We start from the raw sequence: 25,380 nt of genomic DNA on the forward strand, positions 1-25,380 counted from the left end.
GTACCTTGGTCTCCAGAGAGACACCATTGCTCTTCAGTACTTTGGAGAGGTCCGTAACAGCAGACTTTCCCATGGCAATGCGCCTTTTAATTTCCTGGCTGCTGGTGCTAAGACTGTTGACCTAGTCTATCTCTGGGTGGTGCAGTGTGGATGTGCTCAGATGCTAATGTGGAAGAGTGGAGATGAACATTGGTTTAGAGTTACCTGGGAAGAGTGCCCTGCAGCTCCCCTTCCAAAAGGCTGGCCATGGAAGACCTGGCTAGAGCTGGACTCGGCACCATCCGTGGACTTGCCTGCTCTCTCCATTGGGGTTGGATGTTGTTTTGTTTTGGGGGTGAGTTAGGTGGTGGTGGGTTTTTTTCCCCTTGTATATTGGGCAACAGTTTATACCACAGTTTAGATTCCCACTGAGCCGTTTCCACACTGGTTATTCAGTGACATTGGATACATTCTTCGGTGTGTGAAGACTCTCCGCTGGTTCTGTTTCCTGACATCGAGTTTTCTAACTCTTCATCACCTGCTCTCTGATCTCCTGTAGAAACAGGTTTTTTGTAACTTGGTACTGTCCTTTGTGTGATCCTCTTTATTTCGTGACGTCAGGCTGGTTTTGGTTCAAGACTTAAAGAACACCTTCTTTAGTCTTTGCTGATGTGTGGATTCTCTAACTTCTGAGGCTCGAACTCTGGTTTTCTTGTCAGGACCCGTGTGTTTTAGCCCTGGTTGTCCTGGCCACTTCAGCCAATTCTCAGGGTCTCTGCCTTCTCTCCTGTTAAAAGCTGATGGGCATTCATGGATGCCCACTCCTGGCACCCCAACATGTTTGTAGAACTGCTTTCTCGACGTGTTCTAGGTGGTGTCTGTACAGCAGCAGGTGACCAACTTTGTCTGCTGAGGCAATCTCCTGGGTTAGCAGTTGAGCTTGTTGGCCATTTGTACCCCTCCAAGGACTAACCATCTGCGTAACTGCTGGGTGGGTTCAGACCCCCCCCATCCCTTCAGATAGCAGCCACCTGCTCATTGCTGTGCCGGCAGGGCTCTGGGGCACATCAAAAGATCATTGCACAGGAAAGGGTCTTTGATTTGGACTGTTACTGTGCCCTGTGCTAGCTGCACGTGACTAGTGTGGCTCCCTTGCCTGGCTGTCCACACAGCTGTTTGCCAGCTTCATCCCTGGGCCGTTTTGGTACCATGATGGGCCCTGTGTGACTCTGAGAAGCCATATCTTCCTTAGAAAGTCCACTTGCCTCTTCACACCGTTATGGCACTTTGTTCACATGCCTGACCTGCATTTGAGGGGAGACAGGTTAGACGAGAGGCCATGTAGACATCTGAGTTACGATGTCTTTTTCTGACTATAATAAACGATTTTTGCCTATCAGAGCTCCAAGAGTCAGGATCGCAAGTCAGAAAGCAAAGAGAAGAGAGATATCCTGTCGTTTGATAAGATCAAAGAGCAGCGTGAGCGGGAACGCCAGAGGCAGCGGGAGCGCGAGCTGCGGGAGACGGAGCGGCGACGGTGAGCGGGGCTGTCGGCTGGAAGCCCTTCTCCCCAGATGGGCTCTGCGAGGGGCAGCCTGATCCTGAGGAGAAGGGTGACTGTATCTGGTAGTGACCATTGGGCATGAGGGCATGGTACACATGGAAGCCCACTTGGGCCAGGCGGCATTTCCTCAGCAGGGTGGGGCCTGGGCCTCTGAGCTATTTAGTGCCCCATTCAGACCTTTGCTAACCAGCTAGAGCGGCACCTAGAGCTCAGTTCCGTTATGTTGAGGTGTGCTCTTCATAGGCCCAGACCCTCCGCCTTTGAGAAGTAGGACAGCGTGCTGGGCTTCTGCAGCCATAGCCTCTTGGAAGACCAGAGCCCACCCCAGGGCCTCCTGGTTCCCTCACAGGCCTTTGGCTCCCTGTGGGGGCAGGGAGGGGCCCCTCTGCTTGGACTCTGTGCCTGGTGGTTCACAGCTCTACACAGTTCCTGGCACCCATGGCCGGAGACCTCAGTTTGGGCCAGTGTGGCCGCCTCTGTCCTCACATTGTCCCAAGCTGCTTTAGTTAAGCACACAAGGCAGGCTCGTGACAGCCTGTGAAGTAATGAAGCCCCTTTTCCACACCATACACACAGCGAGCGAGCTGCCTCTGTAGGGTTTATTCTGTGCACAAGGCAGCCTTGCTTGTCCACTTGTTCTGCCCCATGGGACTGGGCTACACTGTGCTGCTTTATGCCTCCACCCACTTGGTCATGATCCCTGTGAGGTGAGACAGTCCACTCAGAGGGATCTTGGATGATAACATCTGCTGTGACACACGTTGGTCCCTTGCGAGTCAGTGACTTGACACAGCTGGTGCTGCCTTTTGGAGAACTGTCCTAGTCCTGAGCAGAGCACAGACCTTTGTCAGCCTGTCTTTGAACATCCCTTTTGTTTGGCAGAGGAACAACTTGAGTTGGTCAAGCTGTTTGAACTACGTAGTGAATCACTCACTACCTGATAGCTGCTGGGTCATAGTGGGAAGCAGAACACATTCAGCTCAGGATCCCCCAACTCCCGCAAAGACGCCGCCTGGCACCCAGGTGTCCGCGGGGGCTTCAGGAAGGCCTGTCCTGTCTTCCAGGGAGCGGGAGCAGCGGGAGCGGGAGCTGCGCCTGGAGGTCTTCCACGAGCGGAAGGAGAAGGCCCGGCTGCAGCGCGAGCGGATGCACCTCGCCTGCCAGCGCGAGCGGCTGGAGCGGGAGCGCTGGGAGCGGGAGCGGCTGGAGCGGGAACGCATGCGCGTGGAGCGGGAGCGCCGCAAGGAGCAGGAGCGCATCCACCGCGAGCGCGAGGAGCTGCGGCGCCAGCAGGAGCAGCTGCGCTATGAGCAGGAGCGGCGGCCCGCCTTCCGGAGGCCCTACGACCTGGACAGCCGGTGAGGGGGCCAGACTGGGGAGTGTGGTCCTGGAAACCGAGGCCCAGGCACCGGAGGGCAGACTGGCAGCAGGGTTAATGCCCATGCTCATGGGCAGTGTTAGGTGGTTATGAAGCTGCCAGCTGGAGCAGCTGGCCCTACGTCTGTCCACCTCAGTGTGGCTGCTCGAGAGCCCGAAGGTGGAGCCTAGCACAGCTGTGGACACTGCCCCAGTCTGTAGTTAGCACCACGGGGCAGCTTCTCCAGATCACACCAGTCCTGAGGGACGTGTGCTGCCCTCACTTGGCTGTCCTCTCACTTGCTGTTGATGTAGAGCCCAAAGAGCCGGCACCCACAGCATTCTCTGGTCTGCCTGAACTGCTGCCAGAGGACCATTCTGGGTTTCTGGTGAAAAGGCAGGACGTGGTCACGGTCAGTATACAAAAGCTACAACCTACATTAGACAAACCAGTTAGCAAGGATCTTCCACCACCGTGAATGACGAAAAGTGGTCAGGCTGCCCTCTGACAAAGGCTGGGAAAGGCTACGCCATCTCAAGTTCTGGCTCTTGGGGGTTCCCTCTGCAGACAGGCTCGGAGTAGGGGCTCGGGTGACGCAGGAGTGAGCCTCTCTGGTGCCCGTCCCGCCCCTGTACCCGTTGGGGGGTGGTGTTACTAGGCTTGGTGAGAGTACGCACAGCCATCCCCAGGACGGCAGACCTCTTGGCTATTTGGGGGTTTAATGCACCACATCAAAGCAGTAATGCTCGAACATTAGAGATTAGCTCTGCAGGACACTCGGAATGATACACAGGCTGGAGGGAGAGTTTTCAGCCTCGCCACCACCCTTCCCTGCTCTTGTTCACAAATGGAATTTGTATTCTTTTTAAAATGAACCAACAAAACCCCACAGGCGAGATCCCTACTGGCCAGAAAGCAAGCGGGCAGCGCTGGAGGACAGATACCGCTCTGACTATCCTCGGCCAGACCACCGCTTCCATGACTTTGACCACCGGGACCGCGGCCCATACCAGGACCACTCCATGGACAGGTTGGTGCCCTGCCCTTGCCTCGACTGCTGCACTCAGGCCCTGCTCTGTTCAGAGAAAGCCACTTTATTACAGAGGAGCTTTAGAGCTTTGGACCCTTGGATATGGGGGTTCAGAGCTCGAGCCTGGTGTGGGATCTGGGCTCCTTGACAGGAGGGCACGTGAGGGGCAGTGATTCTCTGCAGGGCCTCAGCTGTGTGTACTCACTGGGCTTAGTGAATGGATGGGTGTGGACTCTTAGGGTTAGTCCTGTGCCATGGAAGGGCACATTGAATGCAGGGCTGGAGCCTCCTCTGCTAGGCCTCGTTTGTGTTGTGAGGGCCTAGGTGGGATTTCTTGACCTGTACTTTACTTACTGTGAAGTATATTGATTTTAAGGACTCTTTGGGGGTAAAGTGTGTTAAGGGGCTGGCTGCTAACCAAAAAATCATTGGTTCAAATCCCCCATCTGCTTGTAACAGCAAGAAAGATATGCAGTCTCCTCCCATAAAGATGTTTAGCCTTGGAGACCTGATTTTGGGGGGGTGTCATTGGGATTGGGATCAACTCCGTGGTGTTGGGTTGTTAGCTAGTTTGTGGGATTCCTGCTGGTGCAGTGATTTAGCACATAACTGCTAACCAGGAAGTTAGTGGTTTGAGTCTCACTTGCTCTTGGTGAGTTAACTGAGACGGAGCACTTCTGCTTTGTCCTGCAGGGTTGCAGAATCAAAACTGACTCAATGACAGCAGATTTTGGGATTTTTAAACTAGTGTGTGGAGTCCCTGGGTGTTGGAAATGGTTAGTGCTTGAATGCTCTGTAAAGAGGCACCTCAGATGACAGGCTCTGAAATCTCAGCCACTAAACTGCTGTGGAGTGCAGTTCCACAACCTCGAGGCTGACTGAACAAGGATGAGGTCACAGGGCCTCCAGGGGCCTCCCCTCGTGGAACCCACGCTGAGCGCTCAGCTGACACCAGGGCTTCCATCCCAGTGTCTCTGACCAGAATCAGAGTGTCCTTGAGGTGGGGAGGAAGGACTTGTGGGCAGCACGTCCCGTCCCAGGTCAGCAAGAGACAGATGTCAGACACGGGTTTAGTGGGGTTTTTCCCACCAGCAGGTATTCACACCTTCTGAACACGAGGGCCCTCGCCCAAGCTGCTTGGCTCTGGTAGACCGTCCTGGGCGGCCAGGGGCTCCAGGTTTCCCGTCTGTCGTAGCCTCTCTGGTTGTGCTCCCCTGGGCAGCATTCCCTCTAGTTGTTGAGGTGTTCTGTAAGAATAAGACCGAGGCCTTGGCGATTGGTTTGTGCTGGAGCTGTTCTAGGGTCTGGGTAAGCACTCATTCAGTGGCACAGGTACTCAAGCTGACCCACCCCAGGAACGGCGTGCGTGGCCCCTTCGCAGCGATGCTGTGCAGAGGGCATGGGCTGTTTTGTTAGTAAGTGACCTGAGGGGAGTTGGCTGTATTAGGTGAGACCACAGGGCTGGTAGGTCTCCTAGGTTTTCTGCTTGTCCCTGTGTTGTCTTGTCAACCCTGTGTGGGAGCAGCCCACCTGTGACAGTAAAGCTGCCTTCTGGGGTTTGCAGGGTGCAATCCGAGGAGAGGAACCACCAAGTGTCCACAGCCTCACAGGTTCACGCTGTGACCTTGTGATTAGCTTCACTGAGTTGTGACTCAGCTCTGACTTCATTCTGCTCCTCTCCTAGTAAAGGCTTACAATTTAAGCTAGTTTTCTGCCTCGCCTCAGCTAATTAAAATTATTAAGTGTTGAATAGAATAAAGAGGACAATTACGGAACCCTTTTGTGTGGCCTGCAACAATTCCACAATACTCTTTAAGTGAGAAATTTCTCTTGTAGGAGAGATGGTTCCAGATCAATGATGGGTGATCGAGATGGGCAGGTGAGTAGACTTGGCTGGAGAATGGGGGAGCACTGGGTGGCAGGGCCCCGGGTCTGACCAGCAGCTAGAAGTGAGAGTGTTGGGTGGTGGTCAGCCTGTGGGGTCAGCTCCAGGTTTCAGGGAGTGAGGAGGCCCCCACCACACTAAAATCTGATGAGGTGGGCAAGGGGGCGTTCTCAGAGGATACAGGGTAATGAAGAGTGAAAGGAGAGAAACCTTCCCCACGAGGGAGGCTCCTGGCCTCGGGTTCCCACCAGAACCTCAGCAGAGACACTACTTGGGGGAACTTCCAGTTCTGCTGTCTGGCCAGAAGAGGGCAGCAGTGACCTGGGCTGGCTTCCCAGAGGCCTACGAGGGGTCCCTGATGTGTGTGTCCCCGTCCTCTGCCTTGCAGCACTATGATGATCGCCATGGCCACGGAGGGCCCCCAGATCGCCATGGCCGGGACTCCCGTGACAGCTGGGGCTACGGCCCAGACAAGAGGCTGAGTGAAGGCCGTCCACTGCCATCTGCACCCAGGTTAGCATAGAGCTGCCCCATGCGGGTGGGAGCTGGGGGGGTCCTCCCTAGTCAGAGGCCCACCCTAAATCCCTGACTCCCAGAACCAGGGTCCTAGAAGAGGCTTGGCGCCTCTGTGCATCAGCGTATCTCTTTCTGATAGAAGAAGCCTTTTGGGGTTTTGTCCTGTCTGTGGTCTAGCAGCTCAGAAGAAACACTCCCTCCCCCACCCCTACACACTGAAGCCCTTCAGTCGGTTCAAGCCATGTCCTGTCTCTGCCCCCACCCCTGTTGCTCTGGATTGGAGTGTTTCCTGCCAGTCTACATGTGTGGTGTGCACCACCTTCCCTGCCTGCATTCTAGCTTATTGTCTGAGTTGGAGACCCTGGGCTGGGTCCTTCAGGGTGTTTCTAAGACCACCTTCCTCGCTTCACACTGAGCCTCTTGCAGTGCAGCCTCCATCTTGCCCCCCAGTGGTCACCCCACTGAATGGGGGGGCAGCACTTTGCTCAGAGTCGTGCCTCCATCATCCTCAATCAATTTAGGCCCTAAAGCTCCTGTCCTGTGGTCCTTCCACCCTACATTCTTGTTGCTAGGTAATTCCTAGCAGCCTCAGGTGAGAGTTCCAGCCACATAGATTTTCTGGGTTGTCATCTTAACAGAAGCAAATCGCCAGACCTTTGCTCCCATGGGCGTGCTGTGGGTGTTTGAACCGCTGGCCTGTTGGTTTCTTGGTGTGAGGCCTCCCTCCCATCCACGTCCTTTGTGGATGACTTTCCTCACTCAACTCTTGCCAAGGGTCGTTGCATCTCTTGTGACCAGTATCCATGTGTGGAAATGCCTTGTTCTTTCTGGATTTGTTTGAGGCTCCTGTGACTAATTTCTCTGTGAGAGCACCTCTGGAAGTCTGTGAAGCGGGGTCTGTAGGCTCTCGGTGGTGTCCCACGTCCTTGCCAGCTTGTCCTTTGGTTTCTGCCATCCCAGGGGAGCAGCAGTTTTGAGTTCCCATTCCCATGGGGAAAGCCCTGGCCTCCTGCTCCTCACTGAGGTGACTGGGGAGCCCTCTGGTGCACATTCAGCTGAGAGCTGAGAGCTTGGAGGTAGAACCCACCTTAGGTGCCTTGGAAAAAGGTGTGGGGGTCTGCTGCTCAGGAACTGGCCTGACACCCCTCTGAGAGCAGTCTCCTGACACCTTGCAGCCTCCTGTTTGAGTCGCTTGGTGTTATCTTGTTGGCGTCTGTTCTTGGGCGACACCTCTCCTTGTCCTTTGCATATTCTCCTCTTTGCTCCCCTGCTAAAGGGCCATGGGGCCAGGGAGGCCATGTGGTGTGACCTCTGCAGCCTCTCTGGACAGTCCTATGTGTGCTTTTTCCTGCCAAGGGGTGGACGTGATTGGGGAGAGCACAGCCAGAGACTGGACGACCACCAGGAGCGTCCCTGGCAGGGTGGCGTGGACACAGGTGCAGCTGGCCGAGATCATGCACAGTGGCAAGGTAAGGGGGGCCCCATCTGTGTCCGTGCACAGCCTCTTGGGGGAGCAGTGGGCAGTCCTCCACGTTCTGCTGCTACAGACCACCAGGCTCCTGGGCGGGGGGTTTCTGCAAACTCTCTGTCCTTGCAGGTGGGGAGAGAGGCCCATCCAGCCCATCGGGGCCCGGGCACCTGGCCAGCCGGGGCGGCATGTCGGGGTAAGGAGTCTTGTCCAGGATCAGAGGGCTTTGTTCCTGCTCCCAACGCCTCCCCTTTTGCATGTTTGTTCAACTGCCGGGTGGCGTGTTTTGAAAACAAACCCAAAGAGGCTCTCTGCAACTTAGGCAAATAGCGCTCTCCGGCCCCCCGGAATGCGGCGTGTGATGATGGCTGTCTCACCTGGACAAAGCCCGGCGCGCCCCAGGCTGCCGCGTCGCGTCGGCGCTCAGCAGTGCGGCCGAGCAACGCACGCCACTTCAAGGGGGAACCGTCTGCCTTTGTTCCTAGGCGAGGCGGCTTTGCACAGGGTGGACATTCCCAGGGCCACGTGGCGCCAGCAGGCGGACTGGAAGGTGGAGGACTGACCGGCCAGGACCGGGGCAGCAGAGCCCCCCACCCCCACCCATACCCCCACTTCTCCCGCCGCTATTAGGCCCCACCCGTGCCCTCCTGTCTCCAGGTAGGCAGCGCACCATCGCGTCTCTTAGCCAGCGTCACCTTGAACTTACGGAGTCCTCTCCAGAAGAAGCAAATTCTGCCCTGGTTGTAGCTCAGTACAATGTGAACTCATTTCCTTCTCTTTTATTTCTGGGTTTTTCCTCCTTTTTGTAATAAATGTGTTCTTGTTCTGCTGTTTCTAAAGACCAGGTTTCTGTTAACAAGGCATTCCATTTTCCATTAATAAAAGTTTACGGTTCGCACTCTGTGTGAGAGAGAGTGTGTGTATGTGTGTGCTGCAGGGATCCTGCTGTGTAACCGGGGCGTTCAGCCCATTAAATCCTCGCAAACACCCTTTTGGGGCAATGCCTGCATCTCCCAATTACTTAGAGGCAGGAGATACTCTGCCCCAGGTCCTGGACTTGGAACTGGGGCCTCCCTCACCCAGTGGGCCCCAAGGTTATATTCCAACATTTCTGAAATGGTCACCTGAGAGCCCAGAACCGTCCTGTCCCAGCAAGGTCCCCATTGGCCTTGTGGTGGGCAGTGTCCGGCTTGTCAGAGCAGATGAAGACGGCCACTGTCCTGCAGGGCCCTGTCTGGCTGCAGAGGATAGTGATGATGGAGAGATGAGGGTAAATGAAAAGCTTATCTGTCCCTCCTGTGGGCAGGTGAGGGCTTTGGTGAGGTGAGAGTTAATCTCCAGCCCCCTGCCCTCGAACTAGGGCAGTCAGTCCCCCAACAATTGACAGTCTTTTAGAGTGCTCTGTGCTCCTGCTGGGACAGTTAGTCTAAAAGGCTCCATCTGAGTAAGGCAGAATAGACACCCCCCCCCCCCAAGGGACTCTTAGACACCTCTGTTCCAACCACAGGTGGGGGGATTGGGGCACACTGCCGCCCTCTCCCTCTGCGAGGCAGGGGGTGACGGGGTGGGGGCTATAAAAAGTTCTGAGACCTGGTGGGGGAGGGCGAAGGAAGAAATGATCTCTGAAACTACATGAGAAAATCACAAGCTGAGAATTAATACCTTATTAAACATCTCCACATCCCCGGAAATGTGTCAGGTCTGTCAATTGCTAAATTTTGTATTCATAAAGATTTCATTACGTTTCACAACAGTTCTGGGTTCAGTTGTCTCACTTTGCAGGAATTCCACAGCCTGCCCACGGCACTCACTGGCCTTCAGTGGCGGCGGGCTTCCCGTGCAGTCACTTCACCACCAGGGTTCCAAGACAGCCTTCTGAGTTGTAGGCTGTTCAGGGGCACTCCTCACCCCTGGTCCTCCCAGCTATGCTGGGGGCAAGGAGGAGAGCGAGTGTGTGTTGTGTCCTAATGTCACAGGTGGGCCACGCAGGCCGTGGACCTGACCTGTCCTGCGCTGTCTGCAGCTGGGCAGCTAAATGACCATGTGGGCAGGGCCTAGCTTGCTCCGAAGCTCCAGAAAGACCTCTTCCTGGCCTAACCTCTGCTGGTTTTGGCCTCGCCGCCTCATTCCAGACTCTACTGACCTCAGTTGACCATCTGCCCTGTGTTTGAAGAGACAGAGGTCTCTTAGAGGGACTCTGATCCCTCAATTTAGTCCTGTTGCTGTCGGCTCTGGCTCGTGACAGCCCTATGTGCGTCAGGAGAACTCCAGGGAGTGTTTTTTAAAGTCCGCCAGCAGGCCTTTCCTGGGAGGGTTAATGTTCACCTCCACTCGGTTAACAGCCAAGGGTCTTTGACCCAGGGTCTCCTGTGTTGCACTGGTGATTCCTCAGACAGGAAGCCCACATGGCCTTGTGAGGGCCGTGTACCTCAAGCGTGTCTCATCGGGTCCTGCCTCCCTCCTTGAGCCAACTGGCTGTGGGGCTGGTGGGGTGCTCCATGCACCTGTCTACAGAAGCAGGTGTCCTCAACACTGGTGCTGGCCTCTCCGTCCGCAGACCACATAGCTATAGACTGAAAGGAGACCCAGCAGGGTTAGACTGGGAACTGCCGGAAAACACCACACCCGTTGCTGAGAAAGTGGGGCACGGAGCAGCAAGGAGCACACTTATCCCAGGTCGTCGCCTTGCCCGAAGGGCTGCTGCAGTGGACTGAGCAAGTGGATGGCTGCAGCACAGGCATGCAGCTCAGTTCAGGGTCTGTCCACATCCACGCCAGTCACTCCGTCCGCTCAGAAGGAAGGTCTTAACCATCTGCACCAGGCACTCCATGCGCCCAGGAGGAAGGTCCTTGCCTCAGAGCCTCTGTGCCTGGCAAACTTCACGTGCACTGGGCTCACCTTCCTTCTGTGCTTCACCTGCTCTTTATATCTCAAAAGAGACTGACTGCCAGACGCGCTACCTGGCCGTGTCTTACCAACATAATGAAGAAAGTCCGAATTCCAACTCTGAGTGAAGACTCTGAGGCTGGACTCCTGGTGGGTGGAGACCGCTCATCTTTGGTCCAGCAGAGCAGCCCCAGAGGTTATGCATTATGTCACCAGGGCTGCTTTTCGATCTGTGTGCATTCTTAAGTGCTCTTGATTCAGCTGTGATTCAGAGACCCTGTAAACAACAGATCTTGCCTCATGGTGTGCCGTCCTCACCACCTCGGGCCCATTGTGTCAATCATCACTGCATCAGTCCATCTCCTGGGCATCTTCCTCCCTTTCTCTGACCCTCCACTTGCCCCAGGTCTTTTCCAGCCCCACTCCCAATGCCTGAAGGGTACGTGATGAAGTCCCACCATCCTTGTCTCCCAGGAGCTCCCTGGTTGCACGTCTCCAGGACAGAATTGTTTGTTCTCCAGAGGGGGGTGGGGGTAGGGAAATTCAGCAATCCTCACCAACACCCCAAGTCGCCCTGTGTACAGCGGTTAGGATTTACCACGTATATTTTTTGGGAGACTAAGTTCAATCCCTAACAGTTGCCCGGCAGAGGAAACAAGGGCAGAGATAGAAATGGAAACCAAGATAGATGGACAGAGACTCAGAGAAGACAAACAGATTGGAGATGCGAGCCCTCAAGCCAATGTTCGCTTCCTGGTGCTTGGCTCCTCCACGCCAGCAGTCTAGAAAGGACCTCAACAGAGGCAGGAGGTAGATGGGGTGGGCTTCCTGGAGGAGGTGACCTGGGTAGACCTGGCTGGTGAGGAGTGAAGGGCGGGGGAAAGGCATTCTGGGAGAGGGAGCAATGTGCAGGCACCTTGAGGAATGTGCAGGCGCTGCCCCATGGAGCACTCAGCAGTGGGGAGCACAGGAGACTTGAGATCAGAGCCACGAGGTCCAGGCTGCTCAGGGCATCACTGTGGGAGCCACCACAGCTGTGCTGGGCATCAGAGAGGGGGTGCCCAGACCTCATGCCTCTCCAAGGTGTCCTTGCCTAGGGGAACCAAGTCCTCTCTGTCCCCCAGTTCCCTCCTACCATCAGCAAGCCTGAGGCAGCCACAGGGCATAGACCAGACCTAGCCCCCAGCACAACAGAGGTCACAGATTGGGGCCCCTCCTCACAGACCACGAAGCATCAAGACCTACTAGGGACATGCAGACAGCAGGGGCAGCGTGCAAGGGGTGCAGGGGACACTAGAGATCGTCACCCCGTCCTGGCTCCTGAGGCAGGAGGTGGGGTGAGAGAAAGAAGATCAAGAGTGGAAAGGGGGGAAACAGAACTGGAGATGAAGACTCAGAAGAGAGGGCTAGAGCAAAGGAAGGGACAGACAGACTGGCTGGGAGACGGACAGACGTGAAAGAAAAGAGACCGAACACAGGGGCTCATAGGCACAAAGAGGGAGCTCTGGTGGCCTCGAAGTTAAGAAAATGTGCTGTCATCCCAAAGGCAGTGGTTCAAATCCACTAGCTGCTCTGTGGAAGGATGAGCAATCTCCTCTCGGCGATTTATTGCCTCTGAAAACCCTCTGGGGGGCAGCTGTGGCTCGGTTCTGACTCCAAGGCACACAACGACAACAACAAGGCACAAAGAGAGGTCTCAGAAGAGAGACACATGCTCACTCGGGGACATGCAGAGGGCAGGATGGAGGGGACATGGTACCAGGAGGCCGGCACACAGGGGCTGTACCGTCACCTCTTCTGTCGCCTGGTGGCGCCCTCGAGCTGTGCTCTGCCCACGGCCTCGCTCATGCCTCCCGGCCTGCAGTGCCCCCTTGGCCTTCAGCCGCCCGAACAGGAGGTGCTGATCCCCCGAGACATGGTGAGGGGTGGAGGTGGGCTGTGCACAAGGACCACGGGTCTCCAGAGCCTCCCAGCTTGGTCACCCGACTGCAGATCCTCCACTGTGGGGAGTGTGCGTGTGTGCCTCTGATTGTCTCGGGGTGAGTCTGCAGAGGACAAGAGGGGAGTTTTTGTGTGTCCTTCCGGAAGTATCTGTGTGAGCTTTCATTTCCCCCCCTTTTACGTCATGATGTCATAGGAAGGTTTAAGGGAGGCACGTGTCACAGAAGCGTGAGCACCCAGTCACCATGCGTATGTACCAAAAAGGAGCGCCTTTTAATGGGGTGTGTGTGTGTATGGTGTGTTGTGTGTGTGTCCCTGGGTGTGTCCCTATGCACTCATGTGTATACTTGGTTGTGTCTGGATTTTGCACGTGTGTCTGTGTATCTGCAGCTGTGTCGTGTTTGTATGATTGTATGTGTGTTAGTGTGTGTGTTTCAGGGCTGCGTCTTTACTCATCCTGTGTCTTACATCTACTTGTCTGTGTGTTTGCTTGACGCCTCTGTGTGTGTGTGTGTGTGTGTGTGTGTGTGTACATCTGTCTCAAGGTGTGGGTCCATGCATGTCCCTGTGTCTGTGTTTGTCCCAGGCGTGTGACGGGTGTGTCCCTCTTGCAGTGTGTCTTGTGTGTGTGTCTGCAGACACAGCTGCATTTGGCTTGTGCATGGGGCTGTGTTTGGGTCTGCCTCTGATGTGTGTTTTGTTACATTTTGGGGCCTGGGATCATTCATGAGGTCCAGAGATAATGGTCCCCTCCAGAGGGACAGAGCGCTTTTCATGGAGCTCCTTGCCTACTGATCGGACCATGCATCATTAAGGTCTACCAAACCTAAACACTAGGAGCTCTGGTGGCCTAGTGAGTAAGGAGTTGCCCTGCCCACCCAAAGGGAAGCAGTTCGAATCCACCAACTAACTGCTCCACAGCAGAAACACAGACGACTTCCTCTCTCATATAGTTTACAGCCTCTGAAAGCTCACTGGAGGGTCAACTATGAGTTGGTCTTGATCCTAGGGCAATGGGTTAGTTTAAATCTCAACACTACCACTTGGGTATCAATAAGACCTATTGCTTTGGGATTGCTAGAAGTGGTACCACTAGCATTTCTAGTACCCAGCAGGGTCACCTACGGTGGACAGGTTTCAGCGGCGCTTCCAGACTAAGACAGACTAGGAGGAAAGGCCTGGTGGTCCACTGGTAAAAATCAGCCAACAAACTAAGGAAGGGGGGGTTACATAATGAACACTGCATTAGACAGATGAATAAAAGAACTGTATAAAAGGAATATATGATTACACATTACTTGTATGACAACAGTTCAGGAGAAGAGGAGCATAGCAAAGTGGTCTGGGGAGCGGTGGGGAAGAAGGTGGAAATATGCAACAATGAGGGAATTTTTAAAAAAGTAAACTGGCGGTGGGTGGGTAGGGAGGGAAATGTACAACACTGAATGAATGGAAAAAAGCCAATGTTCCTGACTTTTCTGTAAACTTTCGTTAAAAATCACATTAAGTTCACCACAACAAGGTAAAGGTAAACAAGCCAACTGAAAAATGGGCACAGCATATGAATAGACACTTCACCAAAGAAGACATTCAGATGGCTAACACACACATGGAGAAATGTTCAAAATCCCTAGCTCTAAGAGAGATGCAAATCTAAACAACTATGAGATATCATCTCACCCCAGTAAGAATAGCAAAATTGAACAGAGAAGCAAACAACAAATGTTGGTGAGGTTGTGGAGAAACTGGAACCCTTATTCACTGTTGGTGGAAGTGTAAAATGGTGCAACCACCGTGGAAGGCGGTATGGCGCTTTCTCAAAAAGTTGCAAATAGAGATACCATTTGACCCAGCAATTCCACTACTGGGAATATACCCCAAATAGACCCTAACTGCCACAGAAGCAAATATACGCACAGCCATGTTTATTGCTGCTTTGTTCACAATAGCAAGGACTTGGAAATAACCCAAGTGCCCATCAACAAACGAATGGCTAGAGAAGCTGTGGTATAGTCACACAATGGAATACTATGCTGCATTGAAAAACAAGGAACTCATGCAATATTATTCAAAACGGGTGACCCTGGAGGACATTATGCTGAGTGAAGAAGTATCTCAGTCACAAAAGGACAAATACTGCCACTGTTGTAAAACAGTACTGACCTCGGGGTTGGGGGGAGACTGAGAAAGGGGATAAATTACGTATACTGCATTGAAACAGAACATGGAGAGAACTGTTAAGAAGGATATATGATTGGGTATTTTTGTCACGACACGAGTCCAGATGAAGGCTGCATAGTGGAGTGGGCTTGGGGGGAGGGATTGTATAACAATAAAAAAATTTTCCTTTTACTTTTCAAAGAGAAGAGAGAACTGGGAGGGAAGAGTGGGAAGGGAGAAAAGTGCAACAATGAACAAATGGAAATTCAAAGTCTGTAAACTTTCATGAAAATTAATAATAATAATTTAAAAAATCACAATAAGTTGTTTTGTTTTTTAATCAGCCAACAAAAACCCTATATGTCACACCAGAGCATTGTCTGATATGGGATTGGGAGATGAGCCTCTTGGGTTGGAAGACACTAAAAGGACATGGTGGCCACCGTGGGCCAGAGCAGACCACCGACGCATGCCGATGAGGCGGGGCTCCTGTGTAGATGCGGCAACGGACGACAAACACCAAGCCTGAGCGCACACTCTGCTCTAAGCCTTAGCTGGATGCTGCTTTCACAACGTAGCTTCAGATTCCCCGTCTGTAAACGGGCCTGATATTAGCTCCTGCCTCCGGGCCTTGGCGGGAGGATTCAAAGTGTTGGACTTTGTACAGCACTGCCTGGTGCACCTCCATCCTCAGGAGACGTCAGAAATAACCTCATTTACTCCTCATCCCTTAGCCTGCGGTTCCACGGGCATCCCTAACGGCACCACTCACCTGTGAGAAGGGAGCTCTGGTGGCCTAGTGGGTAAGGAGCTGCACTGCCAACCCAAAGGCACGCAGTTTGAATCTGCCACCTGGTCCATGGCAGAAAGAGGGGCAGTCTCCTTCTCCATGAGGTTTACAGCCTCTGAAAACCCTCTGGATGGTCTGCTATCAGTTGATTCCAACTCTATGGGACACAACAACATGGGGATGTGAGGGTGGTCTCCGAGCCCTCAAAGGGTGGGATGTTTGTATGTCTGCATGAGAGCTTTCCTTTTGGTCTAGACCCCTGCTTTTCACACTTCCAGACACAGAAAAACAAATTTACTGAACCATGCTGGGTAGACAGATGACGCCCAGGCCTGATTGCTGGTACCAGGGACTCAGCCATGAACGAAACAGGCAAAATAATCATTGCCTTCCAGGAGAGCCTGTTTGACTGGGGAAATCAGATAATGAAATAAAATTGAATTTGTCTCTCAAGTAACACAAGGCATTGTTCCTAATTATTGTTCACCAAAAAGGCGTACTGGCAAGGGACCAGAAGTGCTGCAGGAGAAAGACGTGGCAGTCTGCTCCCATTGGCGGAGATGCTTTTTCTTTATTAATAAGCACATCAATATGCTTGTAGAAAGATGGTAATTTATGCTCATTGCCTTGTACTCTTACAAAGCCAGATAGTGTAAGTAATCAAACATTGTTTGGGGAGGGCCCTAGGGTAAACATTTTTTCATATGAGTCTTTTAAAACTGCTTAGCCTGTGTCTTTCTTGTGTCCAAAGGTGGCACCCTCGGCCATTGCACGTCTTTCCGATTCTTATTAATTTCTTACAACTCTTTACATATGAAGGATGCCACTTTTAGACATGTTGTTTGGTGACAAATAGCTTCTGTTTGTTAGTCTGGAATCACTTTAGGATCAGACACCACCAAGATCCTTCCTTGTTAAGACATCTTGAGAATGAATTCCTCCTAAGATTTCACTAGAGAGGAGATGAGTCTAAGAAGTGCAGCTGTGTAGACAGTAGGGCTTGTTTTCTCTTTTCAATTTCTTTTTTTTCTCTAAGTCTAACTTTTTAAGGTAACAAACAGCCTGAGGGACAACTCCCGCAGCTCTGTAAATGCTTATGTAAATGAGCACATTATTGGAAATGTCCCTCTTACTGGTTTTGTGTCTTCAGTGAGCAAGCATTGAGGACAGGAGAGCCTGCAGTTTGCCAGAGCACTTCTGAAAACCAGCCAACAGAACCCTGCTGGTCACAATGATGTGATCCACAGCGCATCGTGTGGGTGTTGTAGGACCGGGCTGCATTTTGTTCCTGAGTGCATGGGGTCCTTGTGGTGAGCAATGAGACGTTTAACCATTGCACCACCTGGGTTCCATTCCCTACCCATTCTGGCACATTCTAGAATGTTCCAAAGGGGGTACGTGAGCATCTTAAGGTCTAGAACTGCTGGGCATTCCAGGAATCTAAGCAGCTAGAATTTCCCCATCACCCCGGGTTCTAAAACTTAGGGCCTCTCTAAGCTTGTCACTGCTCGCCCAGGCCTCCCTTAATTGCCCTCGACATACAACGCAGTGTCTCCGGGCAGAAAGCATGATCCCTCTAATCCAGCAGCCCAGCAAAGGGCCTACCGCCTGCGGCCAGCTGCCTTTTCCTAACGGCTTAATGAGAAAGTCAGAATTAATTGGAACTGGCACCCGACACTCACAGGGCTCAGCGTGGCCTCCATCTGCCAGCAGAGAGCTTCCCCGGGCCCTGCTTTGACCTGCTCTGGAAACCACGGGCTCCTGGGTGAGGCCCGGAGCTTAGCCTGACGAGGGAGGTGGCTAGGGACCTGCCACCTGGTTCTGCAGGTCGAGCCCGCCCGCCCACCACCCCTGGGGAGAATGCACTCCTGCCGGGCTCCACTCCTGTCACTTCTCACAGGCCTCAGTTTTCTTCCTTTGTTCAATGGGTGCAGGCATGGCATCCACCGGCTAGTTTGCTCAAGTGACAGGTAAATCCTCAGCATATGGTTTGTACCATCATCTGTCTCCTGGCACATGGGTAAATTCCTGGAAATGACATTGCTGGCTTATATATTCAATACCTATTGTTAGAGGGTTGTTGACGGCACCTAACAACATTAACGACAACATAAAGAGAGTCACGATGGTTTAGCTGAAAGATGCTACGAAGCCCAAGGTGGGTGACTTTCATCTCAGGCCCTCAGGCCTGGTTCAAATTGTTTGCTTGTTTGTTTGTTTTTTGTCAAACATTCTTCTAGGTCGTATAGCACTGGTCTATGCATTGCTGTATAGAGGTAACTCGTGGTTGCTGTGATGCTAAACACTGTGACACTGATGTGCCAAATGAGATAATGGTTACCCATGGCGGTCAGTGTTTGGTGAAGCTTCCCGATTAGACCAAGCTTGGAAGCAGGAGTGACATCCACTTCCGAAATGGCTTGCCTCCAGAAACTCTATGAACAGTGCTCAGGCCTTTCATTCACAGTGTCGCTACGAGTCATCTAGGACTCGACTGCACCTAACAACAACAACAACAACAACATTGTTAGAAGTTGTGCCTGGATGGTGCAACAAGTTGGCAATTAAAATCTACCCATGGGTGCCTTGGAAGAAAGGCCTGGCAATCAATTAATTTTTTTAAATTTTATTTTATCAATTTTAATGAACATTTACAGAGATTTTGGATTTCCACTCATTCATTGTTGCACTTTTCTCCCTGCCCCCCCAGCTGCCCCCAGTCTGCTCTTCTCTTTGAAAAGTAAAAGAAAAATTCCTTCTTTGGCATGCAATCCCCCCACCCCGCCCGATACACTCCATTATGCAACCTTCATTCTGGACTCTTGTGAGAACCATAATACGCTATCATATATCACTTTTAAACTGTTCTCTCCCTCATCTGTTTCAATGCGGTATGCATAAGTTATCCAGTTTTTCTCAGTCTTACCCCAACCCCGATGTCAGTCCCATTTTACAACAGTGGCACCATGCAGTATTTATCTTTTTGTGACTGAGATATTTCACTCAGCATAATGTCCTCCAGGGTCACCCAGTTTGAATAATATTGCATGAGATCCTTGTTTTTCAATGCAGCGTAGGATTCCATTGTGTGAATATACCACCGTGTCTCTATCCATGGCAATCAATTTCTAAAAAAAAAAAATCACCATCGGGCCCAGTTCTACGCTGACACACATGGAATTGGAACTCTGTCTGTTGGAACCAACCTCGTGACAAGTGGTCTTGAATTTCCCACTCAGAACCCTGCTGCCCAGATTTGCTCATTTCCAGGACCACAGAAAACTCTCCGATGTTTTCATTTTGATCAGCACACTAGATGGGGGGCAAGAAGGTATTTTGTGGCAGTTTTATATTTCGCTTACTTAAGGGACGGAGCATGAGCTCCCTTTTATATGCTTAAGAGGCATTTGTATAGCTTGTTCAAAAACTCTTCATGCTTTCTTACTGTGTTTTAAAATTAAGTAGTTAATTCCTATTGATTTCTAGGAGCTTTTTACATATTAAGGAGATTAGCCTTTGGTCTGTCATGTCTTGGAAAAATGTCCCCCTACTTTACTTGCCTATTGTGTGCTGGAGGCCTACTGGGTGAGACGCTGGGTTGCTCTAGTGGGTAAGAAGTTGTGCTTTTAACCCAAAGGCAGGCAGTTCAAATCCATCAGCGGCTCCAAGAGAGAAATGTGGGCAATCACCTCTCATATGATTTACAGCCTCTGAAAACTCACTGGACGGTCAGCTTCAGGTTGGTTCTAACTCAATGGTTACATTGTTTTATGTGCCAGTGACCCACTGACCCTGCTACAGGTCCGTGGAAATGAGTTATTTGCTTATTAACCTTCTGGTATTTGAGAAGAGGGGAAGTGCACAGGAGTGCGGAACCCTAGTGGCACAAGATTAAGCACTTTTCTACAAACTAAGGCTGGTGGTTTGAATCCACCCCGGGAGCTCGCAGGGACAAAGACCACCAACATGCCCCTGTAATGATGTTCCCAGAACGCCCTGTGGGGATAGTTCTCTGTCCCATGAAGTTGCTGTGAGTCCAATACCAACTGGCCAGCGCCCAACAACAACCAGATTATGAGACTTTTATGTATCCCATATCAGTTTTTTATTTAATGGATTCTGGTTTTACATTAAGGAGCCCTGGTGGCACAGTGGTTAGAGAATTCAGCTGCTATCCAAAAGGTCAGAGATTACAACTTACCATGGGCTCCGAAGGAAAAAAGATGGGGTTGTCAGCCTCCATAGAGAATTACAGCCAAATGTTATAAAGCAAAGTGTCTCTGAATGACTGCATGAAAACCCAAGATGACTTGTAAATGTTCACTCAAAATTTTTAAAAATGAGGAGAAATCATTAAAGGAGGGGGGGAAAAAGGCTAAAAGTAGATTTACAACCTTGGAAACTCCTGTCCTGGGGTCACCGGGGCGTGGTGTGAGGTTTGAAATCACACGTAGGAAGTCCAGCTGCACACTAAGTGTTGCTGTTGTTTTTTAACTCCTGGATTTTCTTCTAGTGCTTTTACAGTTTCGGCTTCTTCGTGGGTGGGAAGGATCCATCTGGAGCTGGCCATCAGTGCTGACTCTTAGCGATCTTACGTCAACAGAAGAAAACGTTGCTTGGTCCTCCAGGTCATCTTTTGCCAAATCTCCCTCAGAAATCTGATGGGTGTTTGGGAGGCTGCGTAGTCTGTTGTTGGTGCCATCAAGTCGTACCTGATTCATAGCCGACCCTCCAGCAGGTTTTCAGAGGCTGTAAACCGCACCGGAAGGAAGAGACTGCCCATCCTCCCTCCACAGTGCAACTGGTGGATTTGAACCCAGGGCCTTTAGGCAGTGCAGCTTCTAACCATTAGGCCACCAGTGCTCCCTTGTGCAGTCTGAGTGGAGGAATATATCACTACTGGAGCCAGGTGAAAAGCGTTCAAATCCCCACTCTACCATCCTCTCCCTGTGGGTCCTCAGGCAAGTCATTTAACCTTTCTTTGCCTCAGTTTTACTCATCTGTGAAATGGAGATAATGGTACTGTGTCTGAAATAAAAGAAGCCCTGGTGGTATAGTGCATACCATATCTGCTGCTTTCCAATAGTTCCATAGTTCAAATCCACCACCAGATAGAAGGACAGTCTCCCTCTGTAAAAAGGTGCAGCCTCGGAAACCTGGTTGGGGGTGGAGGGTTTGCTATGATTCGGAACATGCTTGAGGAGAGCGGATTTGGGTGTTTTGTTTATTTGTCTGGTATGAATTAAAGGAAGCTTTAAAAAACAAAACAAAACCGAAGCGCCTGGAACAAAGTCTGGCACATTTTATCATGTCCGTAGGTCCTTGCAAGCTCTGGTGGCTTCGTGGTAAAGAACTTTACCACGTGCTGCCAATGCAAAGGTATGCAGTTCAAATCCACCAGCTGCTCCATGGGAGAAAGATGGGCAGTCTTCTCCTGTGCAATTTACGGCCTCTGAAAACCCACTGGAGGGTCAGCCACGGGTTGGTTCTCAGTTGATGGTACCAACCAGTCCTACTGCATAGACTCTGACCCTGTGCCCGTATGAGAAGGAGAATGACTCATGGGTTTTCCTAACCTGAAAGTCTTTACTCAAAGAATTGATGCCTTTCAGTTGTGGTGCTAGGGAAGAACATACCGTGGACTGCCAAGAGAACAAACAGGTCTGTTCTGGGGAGGGTGAGACCAAGTTTCTCTCTGGAGGCAAAGATTTTGAAGCTCCGTCTCACATACTTTGGTCATGTGGCCAGGAGGAACCAGTCCTTGGAGAAGGACATCATGCTCGGAAGGGTGGAGGGACAGCACAGGAGAGGAAGACGCCAGATGGGATGGTTTGACACAGTGACTGGGGAAACGGGCAGGTGTGTCTGAGACAGTGAAACAGCAGGACAGGTTTCAGAGGTGTGCATAGGGTTGGTTCCTGTGAGTCACAGGAAACTTGACAGCACATACAAAAACAACAAGTTTTCACTGGGGAGTAGATTGCCAGACCTTTCTACTGCAGACCTCCTGGGTGGAGTCCAGCCACTGACCTCTCAGTTAGCAGCCAGACCCTTTCCCCTTGGGCCAGCAGGGTGCTTTTGCTCTTGTTGTTTTGGGTATTAGTTGCTTTTTAAAATCTAATTAACAGTTTTCCAAAAACCCTTTTAACATAGTAAATTATTGAGTCTGACTGTGCCTCAGGGCCCTTCTAAGTGACCTATTGTCATCAGGGGCCATTGGTTTCAATTCATAGCAATATTCCCTCCTTTACCTGGCAGACAGAACTTCCTCATAAGGAGTTGCACTGCCATCCCAAAGGCACACAGTTCGAATCCACCAGCTGCTCCATGGGAAAAGGACGGGCAATCAGTCTCCTCCCGTTGTGATTAAATTGCCTTTGAAAACCTTCCAGGGGGTCTGCTATGGTTTGGTTCTGAGTGGATGATACACAACAATAACAAGAATGTTTCTTCGCTTGTTTTTTCTAAAACTGTTTTACAGAGTGAGTACCACCCTAGGCTTATTTTTCCACCTTATGAGCTGATCTATCATTCTGGAAAAGGCTGAGTCACAGGGCTGAGATCTGCTCCAGGCTGAAGGGTGAATAAGAGCCACAGTGTCCGGGGGTCCACCAGTCTCCATCAGCCTGGGAAGCCTGGTCAGGGTTAGGGTTAGGGTTAGGGACAGGGTTAGGGACAGGGTTAGGGTTAGGGTTAGGGTTAGGGTTATGATGTGGAGTTTTGTTCCACGTTTTCCTCCTGCACTGTCCAGGACCCTGTCCGAGCGTCCAGCAGCGGGAGCTGGGCACCGTCTAGGTCTGCTGGTTTCAGGACCGTGGAGGTCGAAGGCATGTGCTAACTGCTCCTACGCATCTTTGATTTTCTTTGTTCTTCTCAGTTTAGGGGCTCTGGTAGCCTAGTGGTAAGGAGTAGTGCTGCCAACCAAAAGGCCCGTGGTTAGTATTCCCCAGCTGTCCGCCACTGTGGCCGCCCCCATCATCTCTCACGAGATCCACAGTCTCTGGAAACGTTCTGGAGCGTCAGCTCTGACTCAGTTCCGCACAGCAGCCAGAGTTTTACTGCTCTGCCCAGGAAGAGACCAGCAGCCGCGGCCCCTTAGTCACTGCTCGCCAGCTTTTAAGCCTCCAGCTGTTTGCTGCTCCCCAAAGTAGAAAGCGGAACATTGTCTTTGTGGACTGTGTCTAAGCCATAATCTTTATAGGTTCAAATCTCCAAGTCTTGCTCCTGCAAAGCCACTGGGTGTGTCTGAACCACCAACCTTTCAGTTAGCAGCTAGCCACTTAACCGTTGCATCACCAGAGCTCCTTCTACGTGTTTTATCCACATTAAATGAATCTCATCTCTGGAACAGCCTGCTGCTCAGCTGGGAACACTGAGGTCCAGGGAGGTTAAGCCTCTCTGTGAGAAGCCCCAGAGGGAATTAGAACTTGCGCTCTGCCCTGTTCGGACCTCAGTCTCTCACTCTCCCTCCCTCTGGTCTGTTCCTGAGGTAGAGATTCAGTGAACTTAATAACCAGCTTCTCAGTACAGCTTTTGAAATGCAAAGGCCAGGCCAGCGTCGGCCTCTTGGCCATGGAGGACCTCCAGAACCGGATGGTCCTGTCCAGCTAGGTGGGCCAGGTGGCAATCAGGGAAGGCTTCAGGAAGAGGGTGCTTGTGGAGGTGGAAGGAGAGGCTGGTGGAGCCTGGACAAAGACCGGTCAGTGTGCGTGGGCACATGCCCTGTTCACAGGCCTCCAGGGCACCCGGCCTCAGCTCCTGCCTCTCCACGCAGGCCGTTTACGGGTGGCCATGGGCAGGTACTTGCTTGTGAAAACAGCATGGTGGAGACGCCTGACCTCCCTTAACTCCAGAGGGGGTATCAGCTGCATCAGACCAAGGCTGACCCCTGTGGGGGCATCAGACAAGCCTCCACCCTCCACCCTCCACCCCATTCTGACACCAGCACGCCCACCCCCACCTAGGCACTCTCCACTTCTCTATGGGATTTGATAATTCCTCATAATGGCCACACGGAAGTCACAGACAACATTCATGGATGAGGGAAACAGCAATGATGTCAGTTTGAGGACTAAGGTGTGCCTTTTTTAGGCCATGGCCTTTCCAATCACTTTTGCTATGTTGCTGAGAGCTGGACAGTGAACAAGGATGGCAGAAGAAGAATTGATATGTATACTGTATTGAAACAGATGAGGGAGAGAACTGTTTAAACTCTACTCTATCCTGTGCCAAATCACACTGTCTCTCTCTGACACACCCATCCCGATGACCCCAGTCACTGAATCCATACCTGAAAGCGCCACCTCAGTTGCCCTTTCTGTTATTCTACGTGTGTTCTGTTATACATAGGGTTTTCAGAGGTCTGCTATTTCAGAAGTGGATGGCTAATCCTTCTTCCTAGTCTGTCTTAATCTGAATGTTCAGATTTAGGGAAATATCCGACAGACAAGTATTTTACAGAAAAAGTGAACGATATATCCCTTATTGTGGGGTTAAACATTAGTATCAAAATCTGCTTCCAAATCTTCTTCAGGCATCGAGAACTTTACAAAGAACAGCTCTACTCTGACATACAGGTCAACTCTGACAGGGTCAACTCAGCGGCGACTGGTTACTACAGCAAATGGTCAGCGTGCTTGGCTGTTAGCTAAAAGGCTGAAGAGCAAGGATGTCAGTTTAGAGACTAAGGTGTGCCTGATGCAAGCCATGGACTTTTCAATTGCTTCATATGCATGTAAAATTTGGGCAACAAATCAAGAAGACAGGAGAACTGATGCCTTTAAATTGCGGTGTTGGGTATTGAGTATATCAGGACTGCCAAAAAAAACCAACACATTTGTCTCAGAGCAAGTGCAACTAGGATACTCCTTAGCAGCAAGGATTGTGAAACTTTGTCTCACACACTTTGGGCATGTTGTCAGAAGCGACCAGTCCTTGATAAAGACATTGTGCTTTGAAAAGTAACAGAGGGTCATCAAAAGAGAAGACAGTGCACTGTGTTGACATGGTGACTGCAACAATGGACTTGAGCATGGGGGAGCCTGTGAGGGATAACTCAGAGGGGCACAGGACAGGATGTCGGTACCTTGTTTGTCGTGTGTTTGTAAGTTGTCGTGGAGCGCTATGGTGACCTACCAGTAAGAAGCTGTGCTGGAATCCCAAAGGCACAGGGTTCAAATCCACCAGCTGCTCCGCCAGAGGATGGGCAATCTCCTCCTGTGCGATTTACTGCCTCTGAAAAGCACTGAAGGGTGACCTATAGGTCGGTTCAGACTCTGTATCTAACAGCACCGCCTGCAGTGCAGGAAGGCTTCAACCTGTACGAACAGGACTTGCTGTCTACTGGGCCACAGGTGTGTCCCTGGCCCCTGGCATGCAGTAGGCATCTAATACCAACGCCACCCCCTGCTGGCAGGCCCATTCCGTCTCTTGACGACCCGAGGTCACGGAGTACCATAGTTTTCCCAGTTGTCACCTTTACAGGAGAGCCTGTGTGACTCACCTACTCACGAAAAAGATTGGCAGTTTGAATCCTTTCCGGAAGCAACGTGAAAGAAAGGTCTACAATCTACTTCCCGAACTGGAACTCTTTGAAAACTCTCCGGAGCATAGTTGTATTCAGGACATGAGACAGAACGGACCTGAAAGTACCTAATGACGACAGATGTACAGCAGCAGATCACCAGGTCTCTCACTCGCGGCACCGCGGGGTGGGTTAACGAGATGCCCGGGTACTTACTGGAAAGCGCCGGCGCGTGCGCGATGGGGGCCCCGTGGGTGCCGGGGCGCAGCGAGCGCGGAGAG

At 51.6% G+C, this 25,380-nt stretch overlaps 1 protein-coding gene and 1 pseudogene across 1 annotated transcript in view; both read left to right on the plus strand.

Annotated features, from left to right (window-relative positions):
* SAFB2 (scaffold attachment factor B2) overlaps positions 1-8,429 on the plus strand; it is a 32,614-nt gene extending 24,185 nt beyond the window's left edge. The window contains exons 14-21 of the mRNA XM_006896374.1: positions 1,380-1,516; positions 2,608-2,901; positions 3,793-3,930; positions 5,767-5,809; positions 6,204-6,328; positions 7,688-7,800; positions 7,929-7,995; positions 8,285-8,429. Coding sequence (XP_006896436.1) covers positions 1,380-1,516; positions 2,608-2,901; positions 3,793-3,930; positions 5,767-5,809; positions 6,204-6,328; positions 7,688-7,800; positions 7,929-7,995; positions 8,285-8,429 — 1,062 coding nt within the window. The remainder of the gene's footprint in view (positions 1-1,379; positions 1,517-2,607; positions 2,902-3,792; positions 3,931-5,766; positions 5,810-6,203; positions 6,329-7,687; positions 7,801-7,928; positions 7,996-8,284) is intronic.
* A 3,997-nt stretch (positions 8,430-12,426) lies between these two features.
* The window catches only part of LOC102854069, a 44,033-nt pseudogene continuing 31,079 nt past the window's right edge, over positions 12,427-25,380 (plus strand).

Source organism: Elephantulus edwardii, unplaced genomic scaffold (genome assembly GCF_000299155.1).
Source record: "Elephantulus edwardii isolate Elephantulus edwardi_28Jun2011 unplaced genomic scaffold, EleEdw1.0 scaffold00185, whole genome shotgun sequence".
NCBI classification, from domain to species: domain Eukaryota; kingdom Metazoa; phylum Chordata; class Mammalia; order Macroscelidea; family Macroscelididae; genus Elephantulus; species Elephantulus edwardii.